At 32.1% G+C, this 21643-nt stretch overlaps 1 protein-coding gene across 1 annotated transcript in view; it reads right to left on the bottom strand.

The window, feature by feature from the left end:
- LOC132730294 (adhesion G protein-coupled receptor A3-like) overlaps nt 1–20677 on the bottom strand; it is a 58230-nt gene extending 37553 nt beyond the window's left edge. The window contains exons 1-2 of the mRNA XM_060716190.1: nt 19810–20677; nt 11709–11780 (exon numbers count right to left, since the gene is read on the bottom strand). Coding sequence (XP_060572173.1) covers nt 11709–11780; nt 19810–20114 — 377 coding nt within the window. The 5' untranslated portion in view covers nt 20115–20677. The remainder of the gene's footprint in view (nt 1–11708; nt 11781–19809) is intronic.
- Between the last annotated feature and the right edge of the window lie 966 nt (nt 20678–21643).

The following is a 21643-nucleotide window of genomic DNA, read 5'->3' as shown; positions in this document are numbered from 1 at the left end:
TCCATGCCAAATATGAAGACTGTGGGTCAAAGGAATCTTATGTTATTGGGCGGACAAGAAAAAACCGACGGACGGACGGACGGCCGGATGGCCGGACAAGCTGATTCCAGTATACCCCCCTTACAACTTTGTTGTGCGGGGGTATAATAATGGACTTGCCCAGCTTTGAATTTGGAACTTATAAGGGTTTTCTATCTAACAGCTAAAAGTGCATAGTTTGGTCAGACTGCATAATGTCTTTTAATGAACCAATATGACCAAATGCAACAAAAAAAGAGGGCCAAGATGGCCCAAGATCGCTCCCCTGACCTGTCAAACTCATCCGAACAATTACCTAGACAAGCGTTCTGACCAAGTTTCATGACAGGTGTGTCAAAAATGTGACCACTAGTGTTAAAAAGGATTATCCATATTTGAGCAGTGTGACCTAGTTTTTGCCCCCAAGTGACCCATATTCGAGCTTGACATTCGAGCAATTACCTAGACAAGCATCCTGACCAAGTTTGATGATAATTGAGTCAAAAATGTATTCACAAGGTTTTTCTATTTTTAGCTCCTGTGACCTAGTTTTTCATCAGAGATGACCCATATTCGAACTCATCTGCGCAATTATCTAAACAAGCATCCTGACAAAGTTTGATGATGATTGGGTCAAAAATGTGACCACAAGAGTGTTCACAAGGTTTTTCTATTTATAGCTCCTGTGACCTAGATTTTCATCGGAGATGACCCATGTTCGAACTCATCCAAGCAATAATCTAAACAAGCATTCTGACAAAGGTTGATGATGATTGGGTCAAAAATGTGACCACTAGAGTGTTCGTATTTTTAGCTCCTTTGACCTAGTTTTCCATCCGAAATGACCCAGTTTCGAACTCATCCGAGCAATTGACTAAACAAGCATCCTGACAAAGTTTGATGATGATTGAGTCATAAGTGTGACCACTAGTGTGTTCACAAGCAATTGTGGACGAACGACGGACGACGGACATTCACCCATCCTAATAGCTCACCCAGAGCAAGCTCAGGTGAGCTAAAAATCTACTTTTTTGTAAAATACTGTTTCATACGGTAATGTACCAAATAATAAAATTAATTTAGCCATACATGGAATTCTACCAAAAAAAGATGACGAATACAATCAAAAGTGAAGAAATAAGTCATATTTTATACAGAACAATATTATATCAAATTCCAAGATAATAAATTCAGTGAAAACTGTACAGAGAAATATATTAATTAATTCAGCCAAATTTATACAAACTAATGATCAAGAACTGAGCACTTTTAATGAAAGCAACATTATTTAGCTTCATTTGCATACAATTAAAATACCATCCACTATTATTCATGTCATATGTATAATGTACTCTCTCATTACCGTAATACTGTATACATTTGATTAGAAAATTATTGACTTGAGACTTGCCTATCTACAGCATAATCTGTATAGTGCATCATGGTAATATTTGATATGCTTTTGATATAGTAAACTCATCATTGACTCATCACAGACTCTGCTGATTTATTTTCTATCACGTCTAAAATTCTCCCTCGATGACAGATTTCTGACACAAGACTTTTATCAAATAAGCTGACAAGTATCATTTTAGAACTCTGGCGGACATAATGCAATTTCATGAGACTTTGCAATGCAACCAACGTGCAGACAGTAATTCACCGGCATAAACTAATATTACATAAAATTACAGCACAAAGGCTGTTCTCATGTTAAGCCATAACCTAATTACTTCCCTTTGATTTGATTCCCCCATTTGCAGAAGGAACAAAAGGGGACTGTTGAAATTGAATAAAGTTCTTTGGGATCTAACCTAACACAATTTAACCTCAAAAAAAATATTCTTAACTCTGATATTGAAGATTAATATAGGATTCTGAGATCAAATTAATCTTTTTTCTTTTTTTAACCTAAGGCAAAGTGGACAAAGAAGTAATCTCTAGTATTTCATATCCTTTCATATTTTTTTTGTAATTTGGTGTTCAGAAGTTGAAACCTTATCTCACATTAGCATTCCCAAATGTACTGACCTATGTATCAAAAATCCATGTGCAATTCTCATTAAATACTGGAAAAACAGAACGAAATTCTCCATAGTAAAACAGAGATACAGACAGCTGGCTGTTCCTTCACAATGTCATACAACCATAACCAGGTCTGCAGAATGAAGACCTATGAATTTTCTTACCTGTTACAGGTAATTGGAATCAGATGAAAAACAACAAAGTAATTTTTGCAAAAAAGTCATTCTCTAACTAGTATTAAACAATAAATTTAGGTACATGAAGTTGTCTGAGTTTTTTTAGCCTAAAATAACAATTGTTTGGTGTGAAAACAGACTTAAAGTAATAAGTTAAAGGTGAGAGTATTCAGAATAATCACAGCATAATGGTTTTTATAGACACTTCTTCAGTTAAATATACCCTTAAGGCTAAAAAGAATTGAAAATACCCACAGAATCACTGTAACTATCACAAAATGGTGGTCATAACATTATCAGTGCATATACCAACACAATGTGATTCTTCTTAATAGTGTAATTTAAATTCTTTAGGCATAGTAACTCTTAAAGTTATATAAAAGTCAAACCTTATGATACAAGAAAACAAAAATTCAAAACATAACTATTGCAGAGTTAAATTGATATAAAACCTGAAGTTTATTCATTCAACACATCCATTCAATAATTAAATCTTTTGCTACTTCTTCTTTGGTTATATGATATGCATCATGCCATATATATAAGTTTACCAGTAAGTACATATGTACATGTATAAATTACATATACTTGTATATTATATTTTTTTCCTAGAGACATTAATGATGTATTTATCATTTACAAATTAAAACTGACAGCAAGAAAGTGACTGTTTAAACCTAAAATGTAAATTCTCATTTCATACTTTGACCTTGAGATTACAAGTTAATCCCCATGGAAACATAAAGACATTATGCTGTCATTTTAAGGACCCTTCACTATCTTCACATTATTTCACATATAACTTCTTTATAGTAAAGTTATTATCTCTTAAAAAATATAAAAATCCTAACTTAATAAAATCTAAAACAATGTTTTCAAACATGAAACATAATTTATAGTACAAGCTTTAGGCATGAAAACCTCACATACTGTGAACAAAACCCTGACACCTTCAAGACAGGATATTTTTGTGTAGTGTTTATCATTCGCCCTTGGAAAACATTATAAACAAACATTTTCTCTCCAGATCAAACGCTTGCAATCTAAACCATACCTTTAATCTGACAAAAGAAATTAAAAAGGTATGCATTTGACTGATGGCAAAATCCCCAGCCATATTTATCTCCCCTGACACACTATTAATTAATGTCTTAACACTTTATTTATTCTGTTATAAATGCTGTATCATCACATTATAATACAAACATAGGGCATAATTCTGTGAAGATACAAGACAGAATGGGGTGCAAATGAATCAATTTGAACAGGAATTTTTTTTAAAATCTTTTGCAGGTTTTTTTTCATGATCAATTAATCAACAAAGATTTATAGTGGAGAATTAAAACATATCTCATGAAAGAAATGGGATTATCTTTGAGCAAGTCCTACTAGTGTGGACATAGAATGTATATCCTGCCTCTTGTACAATCTTGAAGATTTATTTAATACATATACATATTTTGAATCCCCCTATTCCCTGACTAGCAGTCCCCTTTCAATCTAATAGGACAAATTAACGTAGAATAACCTCCCTTGTAGGTAATTGTACTAAGGAATAATCTCAGGTTATAATACTTATAAACCTCAGTCATACCTATCATCATGCAGTCTGTCCAATATTAAAGCATAATTCTGACAGTCCTAAAACCTGACAACAAATATTGTACAGTTTTAAATCAAATGAAAGACAAATATAAAGGTAAGTAGTTATTGGCTGACATTTTGAACCTTGGAAACAAAGTCAGTGCGACCTCTTTCAACAATAATGGCACAAGCAGTCAATATTATAATTAAAATATTAATAATAGTCATTATCTTGTTACTGAAATCCCTGCGATTAATAATGGACTATCCTGATTTCAAAGTAGGACAAATCCATTATAAAAATTCAGAAGGGGTTACAGGTTAACCGACACATTACCATACCTAAATAGATCTACTAAACTTCAATTAACACACTTTTATCTTTCAATCTCATTTCAAAGTTACTACAGCAAAAAATAACACACCTTGGAGTTACAAACACCTTTACTTTTTTTCCGAGCCCAATGTTACATCTACACTATATTTAAATTTCCACAAAAGATCATTTAAACAGATACACTTGAGCAACTTTAGAATAATTGACTTTGATTGCTCATAAAAATTTCATTTCATCTCGGAGAGAACCCCATAAATTTCTTATCAAAACTAAGCTACTGTATAATTTGTCCTTAACGTTAGGCTGGTCCTAATCTCTGTTTGTGAAAGGAGATATTTTTCTTTGTGTAACGAAATTCATACATACAGTAACATACAACAGTAAATGTAACACATTAAAAAATTAAGTAAGACCAAAAAAATAATTTTATGCAGAAAAATATTTAGAAACATTCTATGTAAATTAAAAAATATACTATATATATATATAAAAATAATTTATACCCTTCCCATTTCAGAACTAGACCCAGGTCCCCAAAACACTAGTACTGTGATGACTAATTGACATTCATATTATCATAAACTGTTCATCTGAAGTTCATTAAAAAAATTAACCTAAAATTCATGAACTGTTCAACAACATAGTTTGGAAATGAAGGGTTCATGAACTGTTCATAAACAATAGTAGTAAACTGCATCTGTATTTTATTCAAAATGAGACTCGATTGTAAATTATCAAAATGAGAGGGATTTAAATTAAACATGTGACTCGAACCATGAACCATCAGTCTCTGGAATACCGGTCCAGGATCCTTAATACCATAAATTATTCCATATTTTCACTCATGAATTACATGTATGCCAATATTTCTATTTATCGTAAAAAATAATCTTTATTAAATCATATTTTGGATTAGAAATATCAATTTATATTGAAAATTAATCGTATATTAATCTGCCCTTTATAAATGGAATGTAACAAGATCATGTCAAAATGTCATCAGTGGGAAATGATATCATTTTAGTCAATAACTTTATAGTATTTAATTTTTTACCTAAGAATAAAATCTGATCTCAATCAAGGGATTAGAGTTTTATGACTAACTAAAACAAAAGACAGAAATTCTCAACTATTGTCATGTCAATACTTTCCACAACCTCTGCAGGGCTTCCATTAAGTTCTAAAATTTGGAAGTCAGAGATTGCAAAATGTCTGACAATGAAAGTCATGTTATATTATGGTAAAGAAGGAAGAAGAAGTTTATAGTACATTAAATGACTGTCAATAAAACTTAGGAATTACAAGGAATCCATCAGTTATAGACTAGTCAAAGTATTCAATGATAAAATGTTTTAAATTCATAAAATGAGATTTTGCTAGTTTTACAAATCCTTTGAATTCAACAGGGCTTCCATTAAGTTCCCAAATTTGGAAGTCTGACTTACTTCAAAATATTTGATCAACACTGGAAGTCAACATTATGGTACTATTAGGTAATTTTAAGAAGGAAAAGGGCTATATTTTGGAATTCACAAGCCAAAATCAGGAGTAAATGACTCCCATGATCTTCCACTAATGGAAGCCCTGATTCAAACTGGCAAAGTTTGATAAATTTACAGAACATGTAAAAATATGAAGACTAATAAATTAACAGTTATTTATATATAATCAACAGGCTTCTGTAAAAAGTATCTTTTATCTTATCTGACATTGCTTAAATGAACTTGTAAAAAGTCTGATAAAATTTAGTTTGATTTTCACAGTCATAATTCATTTTTGTGAAGTGACATTATGTCGATACTTTTTTTCAAAATATTCACTCCCATGGCGGATTTGCACCTTTCATGTTGAGCCATCACTTTCACATACACAAATTGTCCTTTAAAATTTCTCTGCACAGTTGATTTTCACACAGCCTAAAATTTCCAAGATAACAAAACTGTTTGATGTTTGTCTTCATAAAAACCTTTTTTAACTTTCTCCTGCATGCTGTGATAGCTTTGGTGTGGATGTCCCACATTTATGCTGTGATTGCTTTGGTGTGGGTGTCCCACATTTATGCTGTGATTGCTTTGGTGTGGGTGTCCCACATTTTCACCTGTAACACACTTATAAATGATATGGTTTGTTTGTTCTTCATTTTTTATGCTGATTTAATCACAATTTTTGGTAATTTCTCCGATGGCTGATCCGCCAAACCGACTTTCCTTCAAAACTAATCTGTAATTTTGTAACCACTTTCTCTGCAAGGGACCGATTTTGAATCTCACATGATTTCTGAATCAGTAGCGAGAGACAAATGACCATCAATGCCTGAAAGTCAGAGATCAATTGCCAAGGAAAAATTACCTCTTGCTCGAGGATCAAACCAGCAATACATGTACTACAAGTCTAATGCCCTCCCTATTGAGCTAGGGGGACAGACATTTATAATGTTAACTGTACATAAATTTAGGTGAAACATTCAGGTATTTTTCTTTAGTTTTCATCTTCTTTAACCCGTCTGAACATGTCATTCTGCACTCAAAGCAGAAATTAACAACATGTATCTGCTAAGCCACAACAGAATCAAACGTTACCATTAATTGCTGTTATTTATATAATGTTTTTGGTGTGTCTCACTATGCTGGTCAGTATCAATGCTTATTTTAATATTTCGCGTTTTATTATAACTTTTTTTTTAATAAAGCGCATTTATTCACTTCAAACTTATGTGCAAAATTATTTGATGCTCTGAGGCCTAATATATTCAAATTATCCATGACTTTGTGGGACAGCCCTCATATACATATAACTGTCAAACCGGTCATATAGATTATCCAGCAATATATTGTGCTGCCCAGGTATGGAACACCTGGTGAAAGCTAATTATGTAAATAGACCTCTCCATATTGTAACAAGCTGAAATCTTTGTACACTTCAAGCTATCTCTTACACTGAAAACCTCCCAATTAAAATGAATGCACCCAGTGTGGTATGCTACAACAATGAACATACAGTTTCATTAGACGTGGTACAATTTTCTTTCAAAATTGAAAATACAAAACTGTTTGCAGTGTAATAATACACCTTACAGCAAAATCATGTCACATAGGCAAGATCATAGATGTCCTGCATTCCAATATCAAAACGTAACAACTGACCAAATTTAAACTTGAAACAGTAAATTTAAACTTGAAACAGTAAATTTAAACTTGAAACAGTAAATTTAAACTTGAAACAGCTGGGTGTATATGGAGTAATGGATTAAAATGAGGAAATGACTAAATCGTGAATGTGAGTTGTGTGCAAAAAATGAAATCAACAGCTAAGCATTAAGTTGCAGGACGATTTCATTTGGATAATTAAATAGCAGTTGGACCAATATTCATTATTGTCAACATTGAATATAAAATCTTTCTCTTAAAATTTTCAAGGCAACTGCCGTGGCCTTATGGTTAATATATCTGCCACTAAACCCCAGCATTGTGGGTTCAAGCTCTTATATTGTGGTCAACAGCCTGTTTCCTAATATGGCACTTGAATACCAATTATATAATTAGGTCCAGAAAGCTAACTTGAAAGTGATTCATGTAAGTTGCAATATCTTGTTCAACAATGGAACTAAAATAAATACATTTTAACAAAAGAATTTCTCTTAATGTACCTATATCAAGACAGGTGTTATGAAACCAGACCAGGCCTTCAGTAAGAGAACATCTCAGAAGACCCTTTAAGACTTTATTGACAGTAATCCAGTCAGTAGATGCTGTAGAAAATCAAGGTTAGAAGACAACTGTTCAAAATAGCCTTAAAACCTCAATATAACCCTGGAGGATTCATGTTTTATTCTGACATACCAGTTCTGCTGTTCATAGCCTGACTCCAGCAAGAACTCTCACTTTTAATTACTTTTCTTCTAACAAAATATTCATACATGCTGAGAGAAAGTTTGGTGAAACATCTGACAAAAGTCTTCATACATACAGACATGGAACTCCTTGCTGTGTAACGCAGAACGGTTCTATCTCCCCTAAATCATCTTACATACATACCTCTGTCTCACTTCAAAGCACTTGACTTTATGACAAATTTTATAGACATTTCCATGTTTTACTCTAGAGAGCCTTAGGCATGTTATTTACATGAATAATTTTATGTTTAGCAAAATATTAAGACAATCAGATATAAACACTAACAGTCTGCTTGGAAATACTACATAGAAGTACATATATATCACCACAAGATCAAATTTTTTACCAAAATGCTCAGGGATTGTGTGTGAGCTTTAAATTTCCAATATCAAAATCAATTTACCCAAAGATAAATCAGTTGATAAAAAGTTGAATTACTTTACCCAAATCAAAATCAATTGACCAAAAGCTAAATTAATTGACCAAAAGCTGAATTAATTGACCAAAAGCTGAATCAATTTACCCAAAAATAAATCAATTGATCAAAAGTTGAATTACTTTACCCAATTCTAAATCAAATGACAAAAGGCTAAATCAATTTACCAAAAGCTAAATCAATTAAACAAAAGCTGAATTACTATACCAAAGGCTATATCAATTGACCAAAGGCTGAATCAATTTACCAAAAGCTAAATCAGTTGTAGTAAATGTATCCAAAGCTAAATGCTTTGCAGATTCTAAGAATAATGACCTTTCAAGCAGCCAATCAGTGGCCATTTTTGCCTTCTTTTATCAGCCCTTTAATAGGAAATCAAAAACACATATAATTTTCACAATTAAAGATATTACAAGTTGACAAAAAAGAGCCACTGCCTAGGGGGTCACACTCAACTTTATCTTATTTCTAAAGTCAAACAAGGAGGAATATTATAATAAAGAATACTCCTAGGAAACATTATTTTCATGTACAAAATATAAATTTCATACTTGACACTGAAAGTCAAGGTCATTCATAGGTCAAGGTCAAATTTGATGTCATAATCATCAATTTAAAATCAAGGTCAAATCAATTTATATTTAATGCCTTGTCATCAAAAAGTTGTTGTGTTAAAGTATGGAGACAATCCATTCATTAGTTACAAAGTTATAGCCAGTTGTAGCAAAAAGCTGTGAAATAACAATAATTTGATCTTCAAGGTCAAGGTCACTTATGTCAAATGTCAAATTAAGCTTGATCTTCTCTAATACATTGTCCTTTAAGGTAGTGTGCCCAAGAATGAAGACATTCAATTGATAAATAACTAAGTTAAAGCCAGTTATAGCAAAAGTCTGTCAAAATTCAATAAGTTGACCTTCAAGGTCAAGGTTATTGATCAGTTACGGTCAAAGTCAATTTGGTGAAATTGAAGGTCTTCTCAAAATGATTTTTGTACCCAAATACAAAGACAATCCAAATATAAGTAGCTAAGTTATAGCCTAGTAAAAATCAAGGTCATTTATGAGTCAAGGTCAATTTCAGTCAGTCTACTTGAAGGTCTTGTCCAAAGTGTTGTTACGTCAAAGTATGAAAATAATCAATTAAGAAATAAAATATAAATGGCCAATGTTAAAAGATTTTGGACGGTAAGGGATCAGGAATGGGAAAAGAAATTAGTGTATCTATTTTTTTCTTTGAAAATGTCAAGATAAAAATGACACTAAATAACTTACGGAACCAAATATGACCTAATGTAATGTGTTGCAGACAGATATTTGAAAAGAAAATCTCAAATATGATAGAATATATTTGATAAATTTATTGCATAATGCCTCAAAGGAATATAATGGACAAAAAGAACACAAAATGTTTGACAACATTAAAGAGTGTGCAACACATCATTTCAAAAGTCAGACATCAAAGCAAGCATTAATTATTCTCATCAATAACACTGGCCAGCATGACTCTGTCATCTTCAACAAACACAAGTATAAAATGCCAGTTCTTCATAAATACCATTTTTACATCACAATTATTCGTAATTGAAGAAAATCAAATATCGCATTTTAAATGAGTCATGCGATCAAATACAGGAGATAGAAGCCCGATTTTTTGAGCGCATTAATAAATTTACTCAAGTCTTCATAAAACGTTAACATTCAGAGATAATTATCATAGTTGGATCAATGAAGCAAGGACGATGGCAAAAAAAAGACAGGGAGAAAATCCTCAAACCATTTTAACGCCAGAGTAACTTTTTTTTTAACTTGTTGAGGTGCGAAAGGTTGAATAAGTTTATCAATGGTATCTTTTAAAACATCTCTTGCTCTCTTTTTATTGGTGGCAAGTTTATACGATGGTGTTAAAACTCCTTGGGAACCCGTTAAAATCATTTTATATTACCCATCAGCCCCTGCCAAAAATCACTCTTATTCAGAGAATATTTCAGGCTATATAGCTTTCTTCGCCTCCACTAATAAAATACAATCTGATATACATTTTATATATTTAACCTAAGTAAATCAGGAAATCTTTATGATCTGAACTTAAAAAACATATTTTGTAAAAAAAAAAAAAAAATGAAGAGGAGAGGGGGTAAAAAAATAAAAGCTAGGAAGTCATTGTGGTACATTTAAACTTTGCAACACAAATAAACAGAGTCTGACACTGAATCATGTTGAAAAATCCCAGCCACCCCATGTGTGATCATCATCTTGAGCCCTCAAGGACGTTAGATATTGTAAATAGTATTACAGTAATTATATTATACTTCATACTGTATATCATACACTTAACAGAAACAATTTTTATATTCATTAAAGTTAAATTATTATTTGACTCATGACAGCATTATTAATTTAATTTAAATATATAAAAGTACAACTATTTTCCAATGGCAGAAACTTTCATCATTTCTTTGAAAATCAAACAACCAATCATCTATTTAAGCATTAAAGATAAATTGCAAATCCCTTGGAAATAATAATGATATTCATAAATTCAAATAACAGTGCTGTTCAAACCTTAATTATCCTATACATTATGCTAAAGGTTAAAATAAAAACGCAAGTAAAATATAACATTACCCATACAGCATCATAACAATTAAGTAATCTAATGTTTGTAATAAACAAAGACAATGCATGAATGCAAGCAAACTTTCATAGACTTCAATGTATTCCATCTCAAAAATAATGATTGATTTTCAAAAGCTGCACACACCAAAAACATACCCATGGTTTTTTTTATTGCTAAAAGCCAGAATACCAGATGCATATCTGTGCAAAACATTAACACAGATGGACTTACTATTTAACCCACATTCATGTATTATTCAGGTAAAATAACATGGTATGGTTCTATCTTTTTCAATTTTCCAGCAGTCATCAATGTGGGCAAAGACTATACCTTACAGCCTTACAGGTTGTTCCCATGGACATACGTATGAACAGAACAAATTGTCAATCTCAAACAAATCCTGTATGTCTTTACTACAAGAAACCCATAAGTCTCCAAATCAGTAGAGAGTGAGGGACAAGCTCTCCAAGCTGAATATGCTTATTTGTTGAAATAATGCTTCAAGGGCCAAGGGGATGACTTATAAAAACAATAATCATACATTGAACTTGGCCATAAGAAAAGCACCTACAAACAATTTGAAACATATAATGTAGGCTGCTAAATAAAACAATACTTACAGTCTTTGAAGATCTGACAGCTGACTGAAACTTTCTTTCCTTAACACAGTTATCTCATTCTTGCTTAAATCCCTGAAAACATAAAATAAAATATTGCATTGATGATTGGCTTTGCTTAATTAATACCCTGAAAACGGAACTATTTTTTCTTTAAAACCCTGAAAACAAGGAAATGAAATATGGCATACAATTTGCTTAAAACCCTAAAAAAAAACAACATCTGAAGTGGCAGCGTGGCTGAGTGCTTATACACATGGGACTAGTAATTTAAGGATTCCTGACCGCATTGGTTTAAACCTTGTCTGGGGCAAGCCATTGTTTCCTTGAGCAAAAACACTTCTTTACATTCATTGCTTGATACTGGTTTGTTCCAAGAACTGCTTCAACACTACACTAAAAACATTGAACTATTAAAAACATCAAACTATTGCTAAAATCCACCTGCAAGATGTGCAATATTTTCATTTTGAATGAAAGTACAGGCTGTAGGTGTGACAATCAGCAAACAGTGTTCGGATCCAGGAGGTTTATTTTAGAGTAAAACAAGAACAAAATTGAAAAAAATTGTCCCGAATTCTGAGTACAAAGGTTCCGGATCCGAAAGGTTTTTTACTATTAAAAATAGAACAAATAAAATTGGGACCAGACAATTTTTTCGTTTAGGGAAGGATTTCGGATTAGAAGGATTTCGGATTAGCATGGCGGACCACTGCAGTAATATCATCATGAATATATGTAAAACTTTGACATTGGCTGTATTTTCTGTTCAATTAATTTTATAATAAAACATGATATGCAGCAGCCATCAGTTATTGCAGAATAATACACAGAACCTGAACTGATATGCTGGTAAATCTGTTATTAATATATAGATAGGCAAGTAATCATTTCTGTATCTTGGGATTAATCCTCTAAGACAATTTCACATTTGCCAATCCCTAAAAAAAACAATAAGTTGTAGCATTCCCTCAAAAAGAATAATAATTTTGTGAAGCCTCCATATATAATTGCCTATTCCATGCCTAAACCAATTATATTTTGAGAAAATATGTCTTACAGGAATACTTCAATCAAAGATGATGGGAGAAATAATCAGAAATTAGTGATCATTATGGTAATGAGGTCAAACAAATGTTTCATGCATTTGTTTTGAAGCAGACATCATATCATAATGGGTAAACAATCATACAATAAATATACACGTGTTTTTATAGCTTCCAACAAAATATTACAGCAGGAAGTCCCAGACAACACTGATGCATATATGATGTCTGAAATTGGGGTATTGATAAAATTTCTTCATTTTCAAACCTTTTTATCAGTATTAAAAGAAACAGTTAAAAGGCGAAATATATGATTATGACAAGACTTGAAGAGTGAGGATATGTGATGTTTCCCGCAGTATGTGTCTATGCAATAGAAGCTGGTCTGATTTCTGCCATATTGCATACAACTAGTACAAGGTTAACCAGGGCTCATGTTAGCCATGCAACTGCTGGGATTTTGTGAAGCAAACCTGAATTTTTTTTACCAAATCACCAAAACTGTTAATTTGTCTGATAGAGTATTGATTTATAAAATTATATATGAAAATTGTTCAACTAAACAAAGAGATTGATAATTCTACTTGTACAGTTATAGAGGCCAACTAGAGGTCTGCTCAAAATCTATGGTCTTTTGACAATTACCAACTTAACTCCAAAATTGAAGACCGTCAACCAAATTCATTATAAGGAAAAGACTTTTGATATTTAGTTAAAAATATACACAAAAGCATTCAATGTACAAAGTAGGATTGCATATGTTACAAGAGATACAACATATATTTATTATTAAGTTTGAATGTTGGACAGAAACCTTGAATTTCATATGTACATATATGTATAAGGAGTTTTCTTCAATTTATAATCATGCCATAGATAATATCTTATAAAATGCAATAAACTTCTTGAGGCCGATGTTGTGACAGTTATATCATGTAAGAAGATAGAGCAATATGAATATTTTTATACCCTTTTTTATAGACATAATATACTAAATAGAAGTTTCATTATGATGATTGGTGGACATTTTAACAGGGCTTCCATTAAGTTCCAAAATTTGGAAGTCAGATACTGAAAATTTCTGACATCTGAAGTCACATATTAAATAGCTTTCATGCCATAGAAAATTTCTTACAAAATAAACTTCTTAAGGCAGATTGGACCGTTATCATGTAAGAAGACAAAGCAATATGAATATTTTTATACCCTTTTTTATAGGCATAATACTGAATAGAAGTTTCATTATGATGATTGGTGGACATTTTAACAGGGCTTCCATTAAGTTCCAAAATTTGGAAGTCAGATACTGAAAATTTGAAGTCACATTATATAGGAAAAGAAGGCAAAGCATTATATTTTGAAGTAATTGATGACACCAAGCCGTGAATAATGCTCACTTATTTTACATAAATACTGATTTAATGACAGTTTTTCCTTCAAAACAAAAACCTAATACAAGATGTACAGTGCATATTAAGCCCAGACAAGCATTGTTGTTTTTTTCACTCCTTTTTTAAAACTAGAACTATCACTAAATGTGATTAATACCCCCACAAGTCTGCTTCGGAAATGAGGATGTTACTAGTAACAGAATACCTTGTAAAAGAATTGAAACATAGAGTTATGGTTGTGGGCAATTAAGATAATTGTGGTTCATGTATGTTGCATTTCCTTTCAATGTGGTTGGCCATTGATGGAAGTTTAATTGAATTACTCTGTAATAAGTCCAGAAAGACAAAGAAAAAGAACAAAGGGCAATAACTCTATAAATACTGAAGATAGAGTTATAGTTCTTGTGCACTGCACTTCCTCTTATTGTGCTTGACCATTGTATGAAGTTGTTTTGGATTCCAACCAGTACGTTTTAAGTTATGCTCCGGACAAGGAAAAGTATCAAAGGGCAGTAACTCTGTATTTTGTCAAAATGGAGTTATGGCTCTTGTGCACTGCACTTCCTTTGAATGTCCTTGACAACTGTATGAAGTTGTACTGAATTCCAAACAGTAGTTTTTCAAGTTATGCTCTGGACAAGGAAAAGTAACAAAGGGCAATAACTCTGTAATTAGTCAAGATGAAGTTATGGTTCTTGTGCACTGCACTTCCCCTTATTGTGCTTGACCATTGAATGAAGTTGTTTTTTGAATTCCTACCAGTAGTTTTCAAGTCATGCTCTGGACAAGGAAAAGTAACAAAGGGCAGTAACTCTGTAATTAGTCAAGATGGAGTTATGGTTCTTATGCACTGCAACTTCCCTCTTAATGTGCTTGACCATTGTATGAAGTTATAATGAATTCCAACAATAAGTTTTCCAGTTATGGTCCGAACAAAAGAAAGCAATGGAAAAGTAACAAAGGGCAATAAGTCTGTAATTAGTCAAGATGGAGTTATGGTTTCTTGTGCACTGCACTTCCCCTTATTGTGCTTGACCATTGTATGAAGTTGTTTTGAATTCCAACCAGTAGTTTTAAAGTCATGCTCTGGACAAGGAAAAGAAACAAAGGGCAGTAACTCTGTAATAAGTCAAAATGGAGTTATGGTTCTTGTGCACTGCACTTCCTCTCAATGTGCTGGACCATTGTATGAAGATATAATGAATTCCAACAATTAGTCTTCAAGTTATGGTCCGAACAAAAGAAAGCAATGGAAAAGTAATAAAGGGCAATAACTCTGTAATTACTTTAGATGGAGTTATGGTTCTTATGCACTGCACTTCCTCTCAATGTGCTTGACCATTTATGTAGTTATATTGAATTCCAACCATTAGTCTTCAAGTTATGGTCCGGACAAAAAAAAAGAAGGCAATGGAAAAGCAACAAAGGGCAATAACTCTGTAATTACTTTAGATAGAGTTATGGTTCTTGTGCACTGCACTTCCCCTTATTGTGTTTGACAATTGTATGAAGTTGTTTTGAATTCCAACCAGTAGTTTTCAAGTTATGCCACGGACAAGGAAAAAGTAACAAAGGGCAATAACTCTGTAATTAGTCAAGATAGAGTTATGTTTCTTACGCACTGCACTTCCTCTCAATGTGCTTGACCATTGTATGTAATTATATTGAATTCCAACCATTAGTCTTCAAGTTATGCTCCGGACAAGGAAAATGCAACGGACAAAAAAAAAGCAATGGAAAAGCAACAAAGGGCAATAACTCTAATTACTTTAGATAGAGTTTTGGTTCTTGTGCACTGCACTTCCCCTTATTGTGTTTGACAATTGTATGAAGTTGTTTTGAATTCCAACCAGTAGTTTTCAAGTTATGCCCCGGACAAGGAAAAGTAACAAAGGGCAATAACTCTGTAATTAGTCATGATAGAGTTATGGTTCTTGGGCACTGCACTTCCTCTCAATGTGCTTGACCATTGTATGTAGTTATATTGAATTCCAACCATTAGTTTTCAAGTTATGCTCCGGACAAGGAAAATGCAACGGACGTCTTAACCGACCGACCGACCGCCCGACCGACCAACCGACCGATTGACCGACCGACCACCGGGTGACTCCTATATACCCCCCCAAACTTCGTTTTTGGGGGTATAAATATGAACAAAACAAAAATAAGCATTTTTCATTTCCCTCTTGATCGAGAAAAAAGAGCCGTCTCGCACATGTGTTGAAAAGCTACGCAGTGCATAATGATGAAGTTAATTACTATTTTATCTATCGCAAGAAAAAAGCCTTATACTTGAAAGCAATGAATCCAGCATATATTCCTGGCTTTTCTAGTAATAGGTTTTCAAGGCACATTATGTTTTGAGTTGAATGAGGCCTCCTACAGGGCCACATAACATCCAATGTGCCACTTTTGAAGTTTTCAAGATAATTTTTTTTTGCCAGGCTTGAGAGTATATCTCTCTGAAGTTTACACCTATCAGTATCTCTCAAGTATTACAATTTAACCTGTTGGATTTTGATAGAATAAATATTTCTTCAGTTTGAAGAGAGCGAGCCAATATGAATTCTGGTTATTCAATGTTCATGTACAGTCAATGTATGATCAAATTTCGAAATAGAGTCTAAGAGATGAGATTAAATTTACTCATTATATACATAAACATTGAACAAAACGTCTTTAAATAAAAATAAGAACTATACCAGGGTAGTCATTGGATAGCCAGTTGAATAAATTTACTTGGCCAAATTACTGGAATCAGAAGGGAATAACCGGAATTGGCCTGTAAATTAATGTTATTTATGAACTTTTAAAGAATTTTCCTGACTAATGTTGAATAACTTGAAATTATGGATATGTCTTTGTACATGTATGTCAATGTTTTTGCCAAAATAATTTTGTATAATCCCATTAAAGGACTTGCCCCGCTTTGATTTAGAACAGTCCATTAGTAAATAAAGGTAAATTAAGTAGCCAACAGTACAGAGATTCATGGTCAGACAGCATGGAATAACGGGAGTGCTGTGCTAGCATTAGCGGGCTATACTGGCAGGATGGGAAAGTCATTATTGCTGCAAACACAAAGTCTCAAATAATCGCTTCAATAATTATACTTTGTTAGTGAGGAGAAATTTAATAATTAAAAATAATTTATAGATTAGTAAATAATAAAGATTGAAAATAAAATGGGAAATAATTATTACAATTTATCAAATATTTGATGTGTTATCTTTAAGCCACAAGAATGTCTAATGAATGACAAATCCAGTAAAAGCAAGTTTTGTGTAATTTATTAAATACTGTACAATTTCACATTAATTAAAATATTATCCTATTCCAATAGTTTTTGTTACCAGCAAGACAGAATTAAAAATCATAAAGAGGTAGGGTTTCTTTCTAATTTTCTTTCTCAACAATTACTCAAATGTAATTTAATCTGAAAATAAAAAAAATTAAAAAACCAAATCATAGATATCAGAAATAAAACTCCTATATTTCAATGAGATCAAAGGCATTAAAAAAGATGACACATTCACTTTTATTGATCTGAGCAATGATTGATATTTAAATAGAAGAGAGATGCACCAAGATTACCCTTTTTCCATTAAAACTAACAGCTGCAATGCAGAATGCATACAAGGGGAACATGTTAAAAGGCCAACAAAAGTATGTGTCTTGTTTCCCCTCACAATAAGAAGACATTCAATATCTTTTCTTTTCTACATACTGTATATTAAAGGCAAAACAAAATCGCAATGCAGAACTGTATATTAAAGTGTTTTCTGATATATATATGTAAAATTTATATGAGTGAACAGTGTATATTTCCAAAAAAATAATGTTTTAGCACAAATTTTAAAGTTTAGTTCAATTTTTTGACAATTTTTTTTATTCAAAGAAAAAAAAATTGAAACCACATATAATTTAATTTTCTTTCCTATGTGGAATTCTTGTATTCATGGGTATAAATGAACAATAGCCCTTTCAAATTTCATTTATGGGATATTTTTTCACAATGACAGTATGAGCATGACAAATGCTGAACATACCATTTTGTTTTTATGTTTTGGCCTATGCAATCTGGGTTTGGAATTTCCAATAATTTATCAATCTATTAATCAAGATATGGTATAAATCAACAGACAAATATTCTCTGATCTCACAAGATTTTAATCTTAATGATAAAAGATTAAAGGGACTGGACCCTATCAAAGAAAGAACCAGCATTGAAAATGTTGATAACTGATTGCTGGGACTGTAATCAATTAATAACAATTAATCAGTATTGTAAACATGTACATGTTAGACTATTTGATGAGAGAAATAAAAAGGGGCATAAGTTATGATAACTCTGTAGTTTATGGCTTATCAATTAAATCTAACAATTGTAACCTCAGTCTGTAAGTCTCAAAAGGTACTGTTTCAATACAAAAACAAGGGATATTCCAGTAAGTGGAGTAACTGAGATAAGGGAAGGCTAATTGACAGCGATTCTTTGCATTCATTTAATTATTGCAAAATCTAAGTCATTCATTTTTTTCCCAATTTAAGAAGAGAAAAAAACATCGCTAAAATTCCCAATTCCATAGGTATGGGTCATCAATGAACCCTGATTAATGTTCAGTAAATCTTGGGGAAAAAAACCCGATTGCATATCAACATTACAAAGCAAGGATTTAACATGAACTTTGCAACTGACAGGCTCAGAAGTGCACATGTTTACATTATTAAATCTTTAATTCTACCTGACAGTGTAGTACAAGAAGTTGAAGAACAAATTACTATTATCAGTTTTGTTTATATGTAACTTAAACATTGCCACCCAATGTTGCAATTAACTTAAAGAAATAATGCATTATAAGAACATACACATAGATCTAGAACCACTGTTAATATCTTTTGAAATTCATGTACTTTTTAAAATTACAGCAAGATGAAAATTTTACTACAAATTACCCATCAAAACATATAAAGGAAAAACTATAAATAAAAATAAATTTCTGATAATGTTGTAGCTAGTGATTTTAACTTAAATTTGTACCAATTAGTTATTCAAATGACTTAATTAACAGATCTCAAAGACCAATTCTTCATTTCATTGCCACACAGCCTGATCACACAAATATTTTAAAATAAATAAATGAATTGTGATTTAATATGCCAATCAAAGAACAATTGCTGTATTTGTATTAAACAAAATATACCCATTTTTTTCTTACTTATAAAGTTATATATTGACAAGGAATTTCATTCTTGAGCTTCTAAGGAAGAGGGAGCAGGGGGAAGGGCTGGTAAATAATGACATTCTATTACCCATATACAATGTAGGACTGCATTAAAATAACTTTAACCCTAACATGAAGTATCATAACTGTATCAAAATAATGACATTGTCAACATTTTTAAATTTTGTATATTGTCAATCATTAATTTGTTCTGGGTGTTCTTAAGTCCTAAAACATACTTATTATAACTAATAAATGACTTAATAACTGAAATACCGACCCTGTTTAGTCTCAATGAATAAAAGAAATTACAAAGTAGGTATATGTTTATGCATTTAAAAATGATTAGATCTAATTAATGAGTTTTGATTAACTTTTAATCCAGTTCAGTATCATACATGTATGATAATTGATTTAACCATAATCTTTATTAAATACTTACAAATAAATTGTATCCAAGGGAATAGTAATGGCCCTGTTTAAATCCTCAACAGAACTAAACCTATATGGGTTATTGGAGCAATCAACCTTCCGACCCTTTGTATCTTGAGGCATGCCCAGTTCATCCGCCTCGGGTCCTTCAGCATCACCTGCAGCATCATCACCTTCCGCTGAATTCTCACTTTTTTCGGGTATTGTGGTGCACGTGCAGCCAGATGAGCATGCCTGGGTCAGAGGGATTTCGTTTTGGAAGATCAGAAGAATTGTCAGAAATGTGTGAAATACACAAATCTGCAAAACATTCATTTTGCACTCAGTAAGTATTCATACTTTTGTTTTAATGATCACAAAAAATGCAATCAAACCATTGATGAAAGAAATTAATTTATAATAATTCCTCACAATTGCATTATTGTATTAGCGTCGGTGCATCCCTTTGATGTTCCTGCGGCGTCTTTGATCTTTAGAATCAAGACATTACTCATTCAAACTTCTGATATTTTTTTTGTAAAATCACATATTATTTCACTTTTAAAGTTAATTTAACATAAAAAATATTGACATAACGCAGTTTATGAAGTAACCTTTTGAATTAAAATCATAAAAGATACGATAACAAAATTTTGACAGGGTGCTTGTTACGAAGATTTCTTTTGCAAGACAAAAATTCGCGATTTACGGTATTTTCCACACTATCATCCAATTATTTTATATCCAGCAAGATTTATTAATTAATAAACTTAACACAGAAATATATGTTTACTTCCTAAAATGTAACAGTGGAGTGTAATTCACAAAATCCAGTGCATTTCAATTAATCTGACGGTGGCCGACATCTTGCCGTTTCAGTTTACGTGTGACGTCACGGGATTCTATTTATAGAAAGGATCTTTCCATCAGATACAGTACAGTCTCAAAAGTTTCTATACACCACCGCAAATAAAACGCTAAATCTATGATTAATAATTTGTATAAATTTGTTCCTTTCTTCTGCAAAAATGCCGTATTGTCATAACAATCACGGCTTTAATTGAATTATTATTTATAGATTTGCAGACAGAAAGAAATCATAGATCTACTCCTTTGAGTTCCTGTCAACGATATAAAATTCCGAAAATTTTCTTTTCCTAATTATCTTTCTCGTTTCTCGTCGATTACACCGTTTCTTGATCGTTTACTCTCGTATGGAAAGCATCAATTTAAATCTGGCCATAAATTTCAAATAGAGGTGTAGGCTACTTTTGCCTGTATGCACAGCTATATTATATAACTCTTTGATGTATGCAGCAGGACTGTTCGACATTGCAATAAATTTGAATTGGTTTTGGCCCTTACCCTGATAACTTTGTATAAAATTGTATGTATGTAGTCTATGCTTATCAAGGGCCCATCACAAAATGCAGATTCTGCTGTCGAATATGGAAATTACCGCGGTGCAATTTCCACCTAGTATTAGCCAAATATCTGTATTCTGAGCCAAAAGAAGGTCGCTGTACAGTGGTCAATGAGCACCTTAGAAACGTATAGTTTCATTAGACAATATGAAAGAAAATGTGGGTATATCAATATGAAAATTAAGATGATATTAAACAGCCAACAGTATAGAGCCTGGTCAGACAACATGTACGTGCTTTTTACAATACGATATTTCCATAGAAACGGAAGTATAATTTCGCGCATGCGCATTCTGCATAGGACAAAAAAGTAACAACGAAAGAATTACTGACAATACTTCATTAATAAAATGAAATAGTTTGTTGAACGTGCACTATTCTATAACAATACCTCCCAAATAAGTAAAATGAAAGCGAAAATCTCTTTGTGAATATATTATA

The sequence above is a fragment of the Ruditapes philippinarum genome, unplaced genomic scaffold (genome assembly GCF_026571515.1).
Source record: "Ruditapes philippinarum isolate M1 unplaced genomic scaffold, ASM2657151v2 ctg6208_1_1_1_1, whole genome shotgun sequence".
NCBI lineage: Eukaryota > Metazoa > Mollusca > Bivalvia > Venerida > Veneridae > Ruditapes > Ruditapes philippinarum.
The sequence above is the reverse complement of the archived record's forward strand: the minus strand, read 5'-3'. Positions and strand labels throughout refer to the sequence as shown.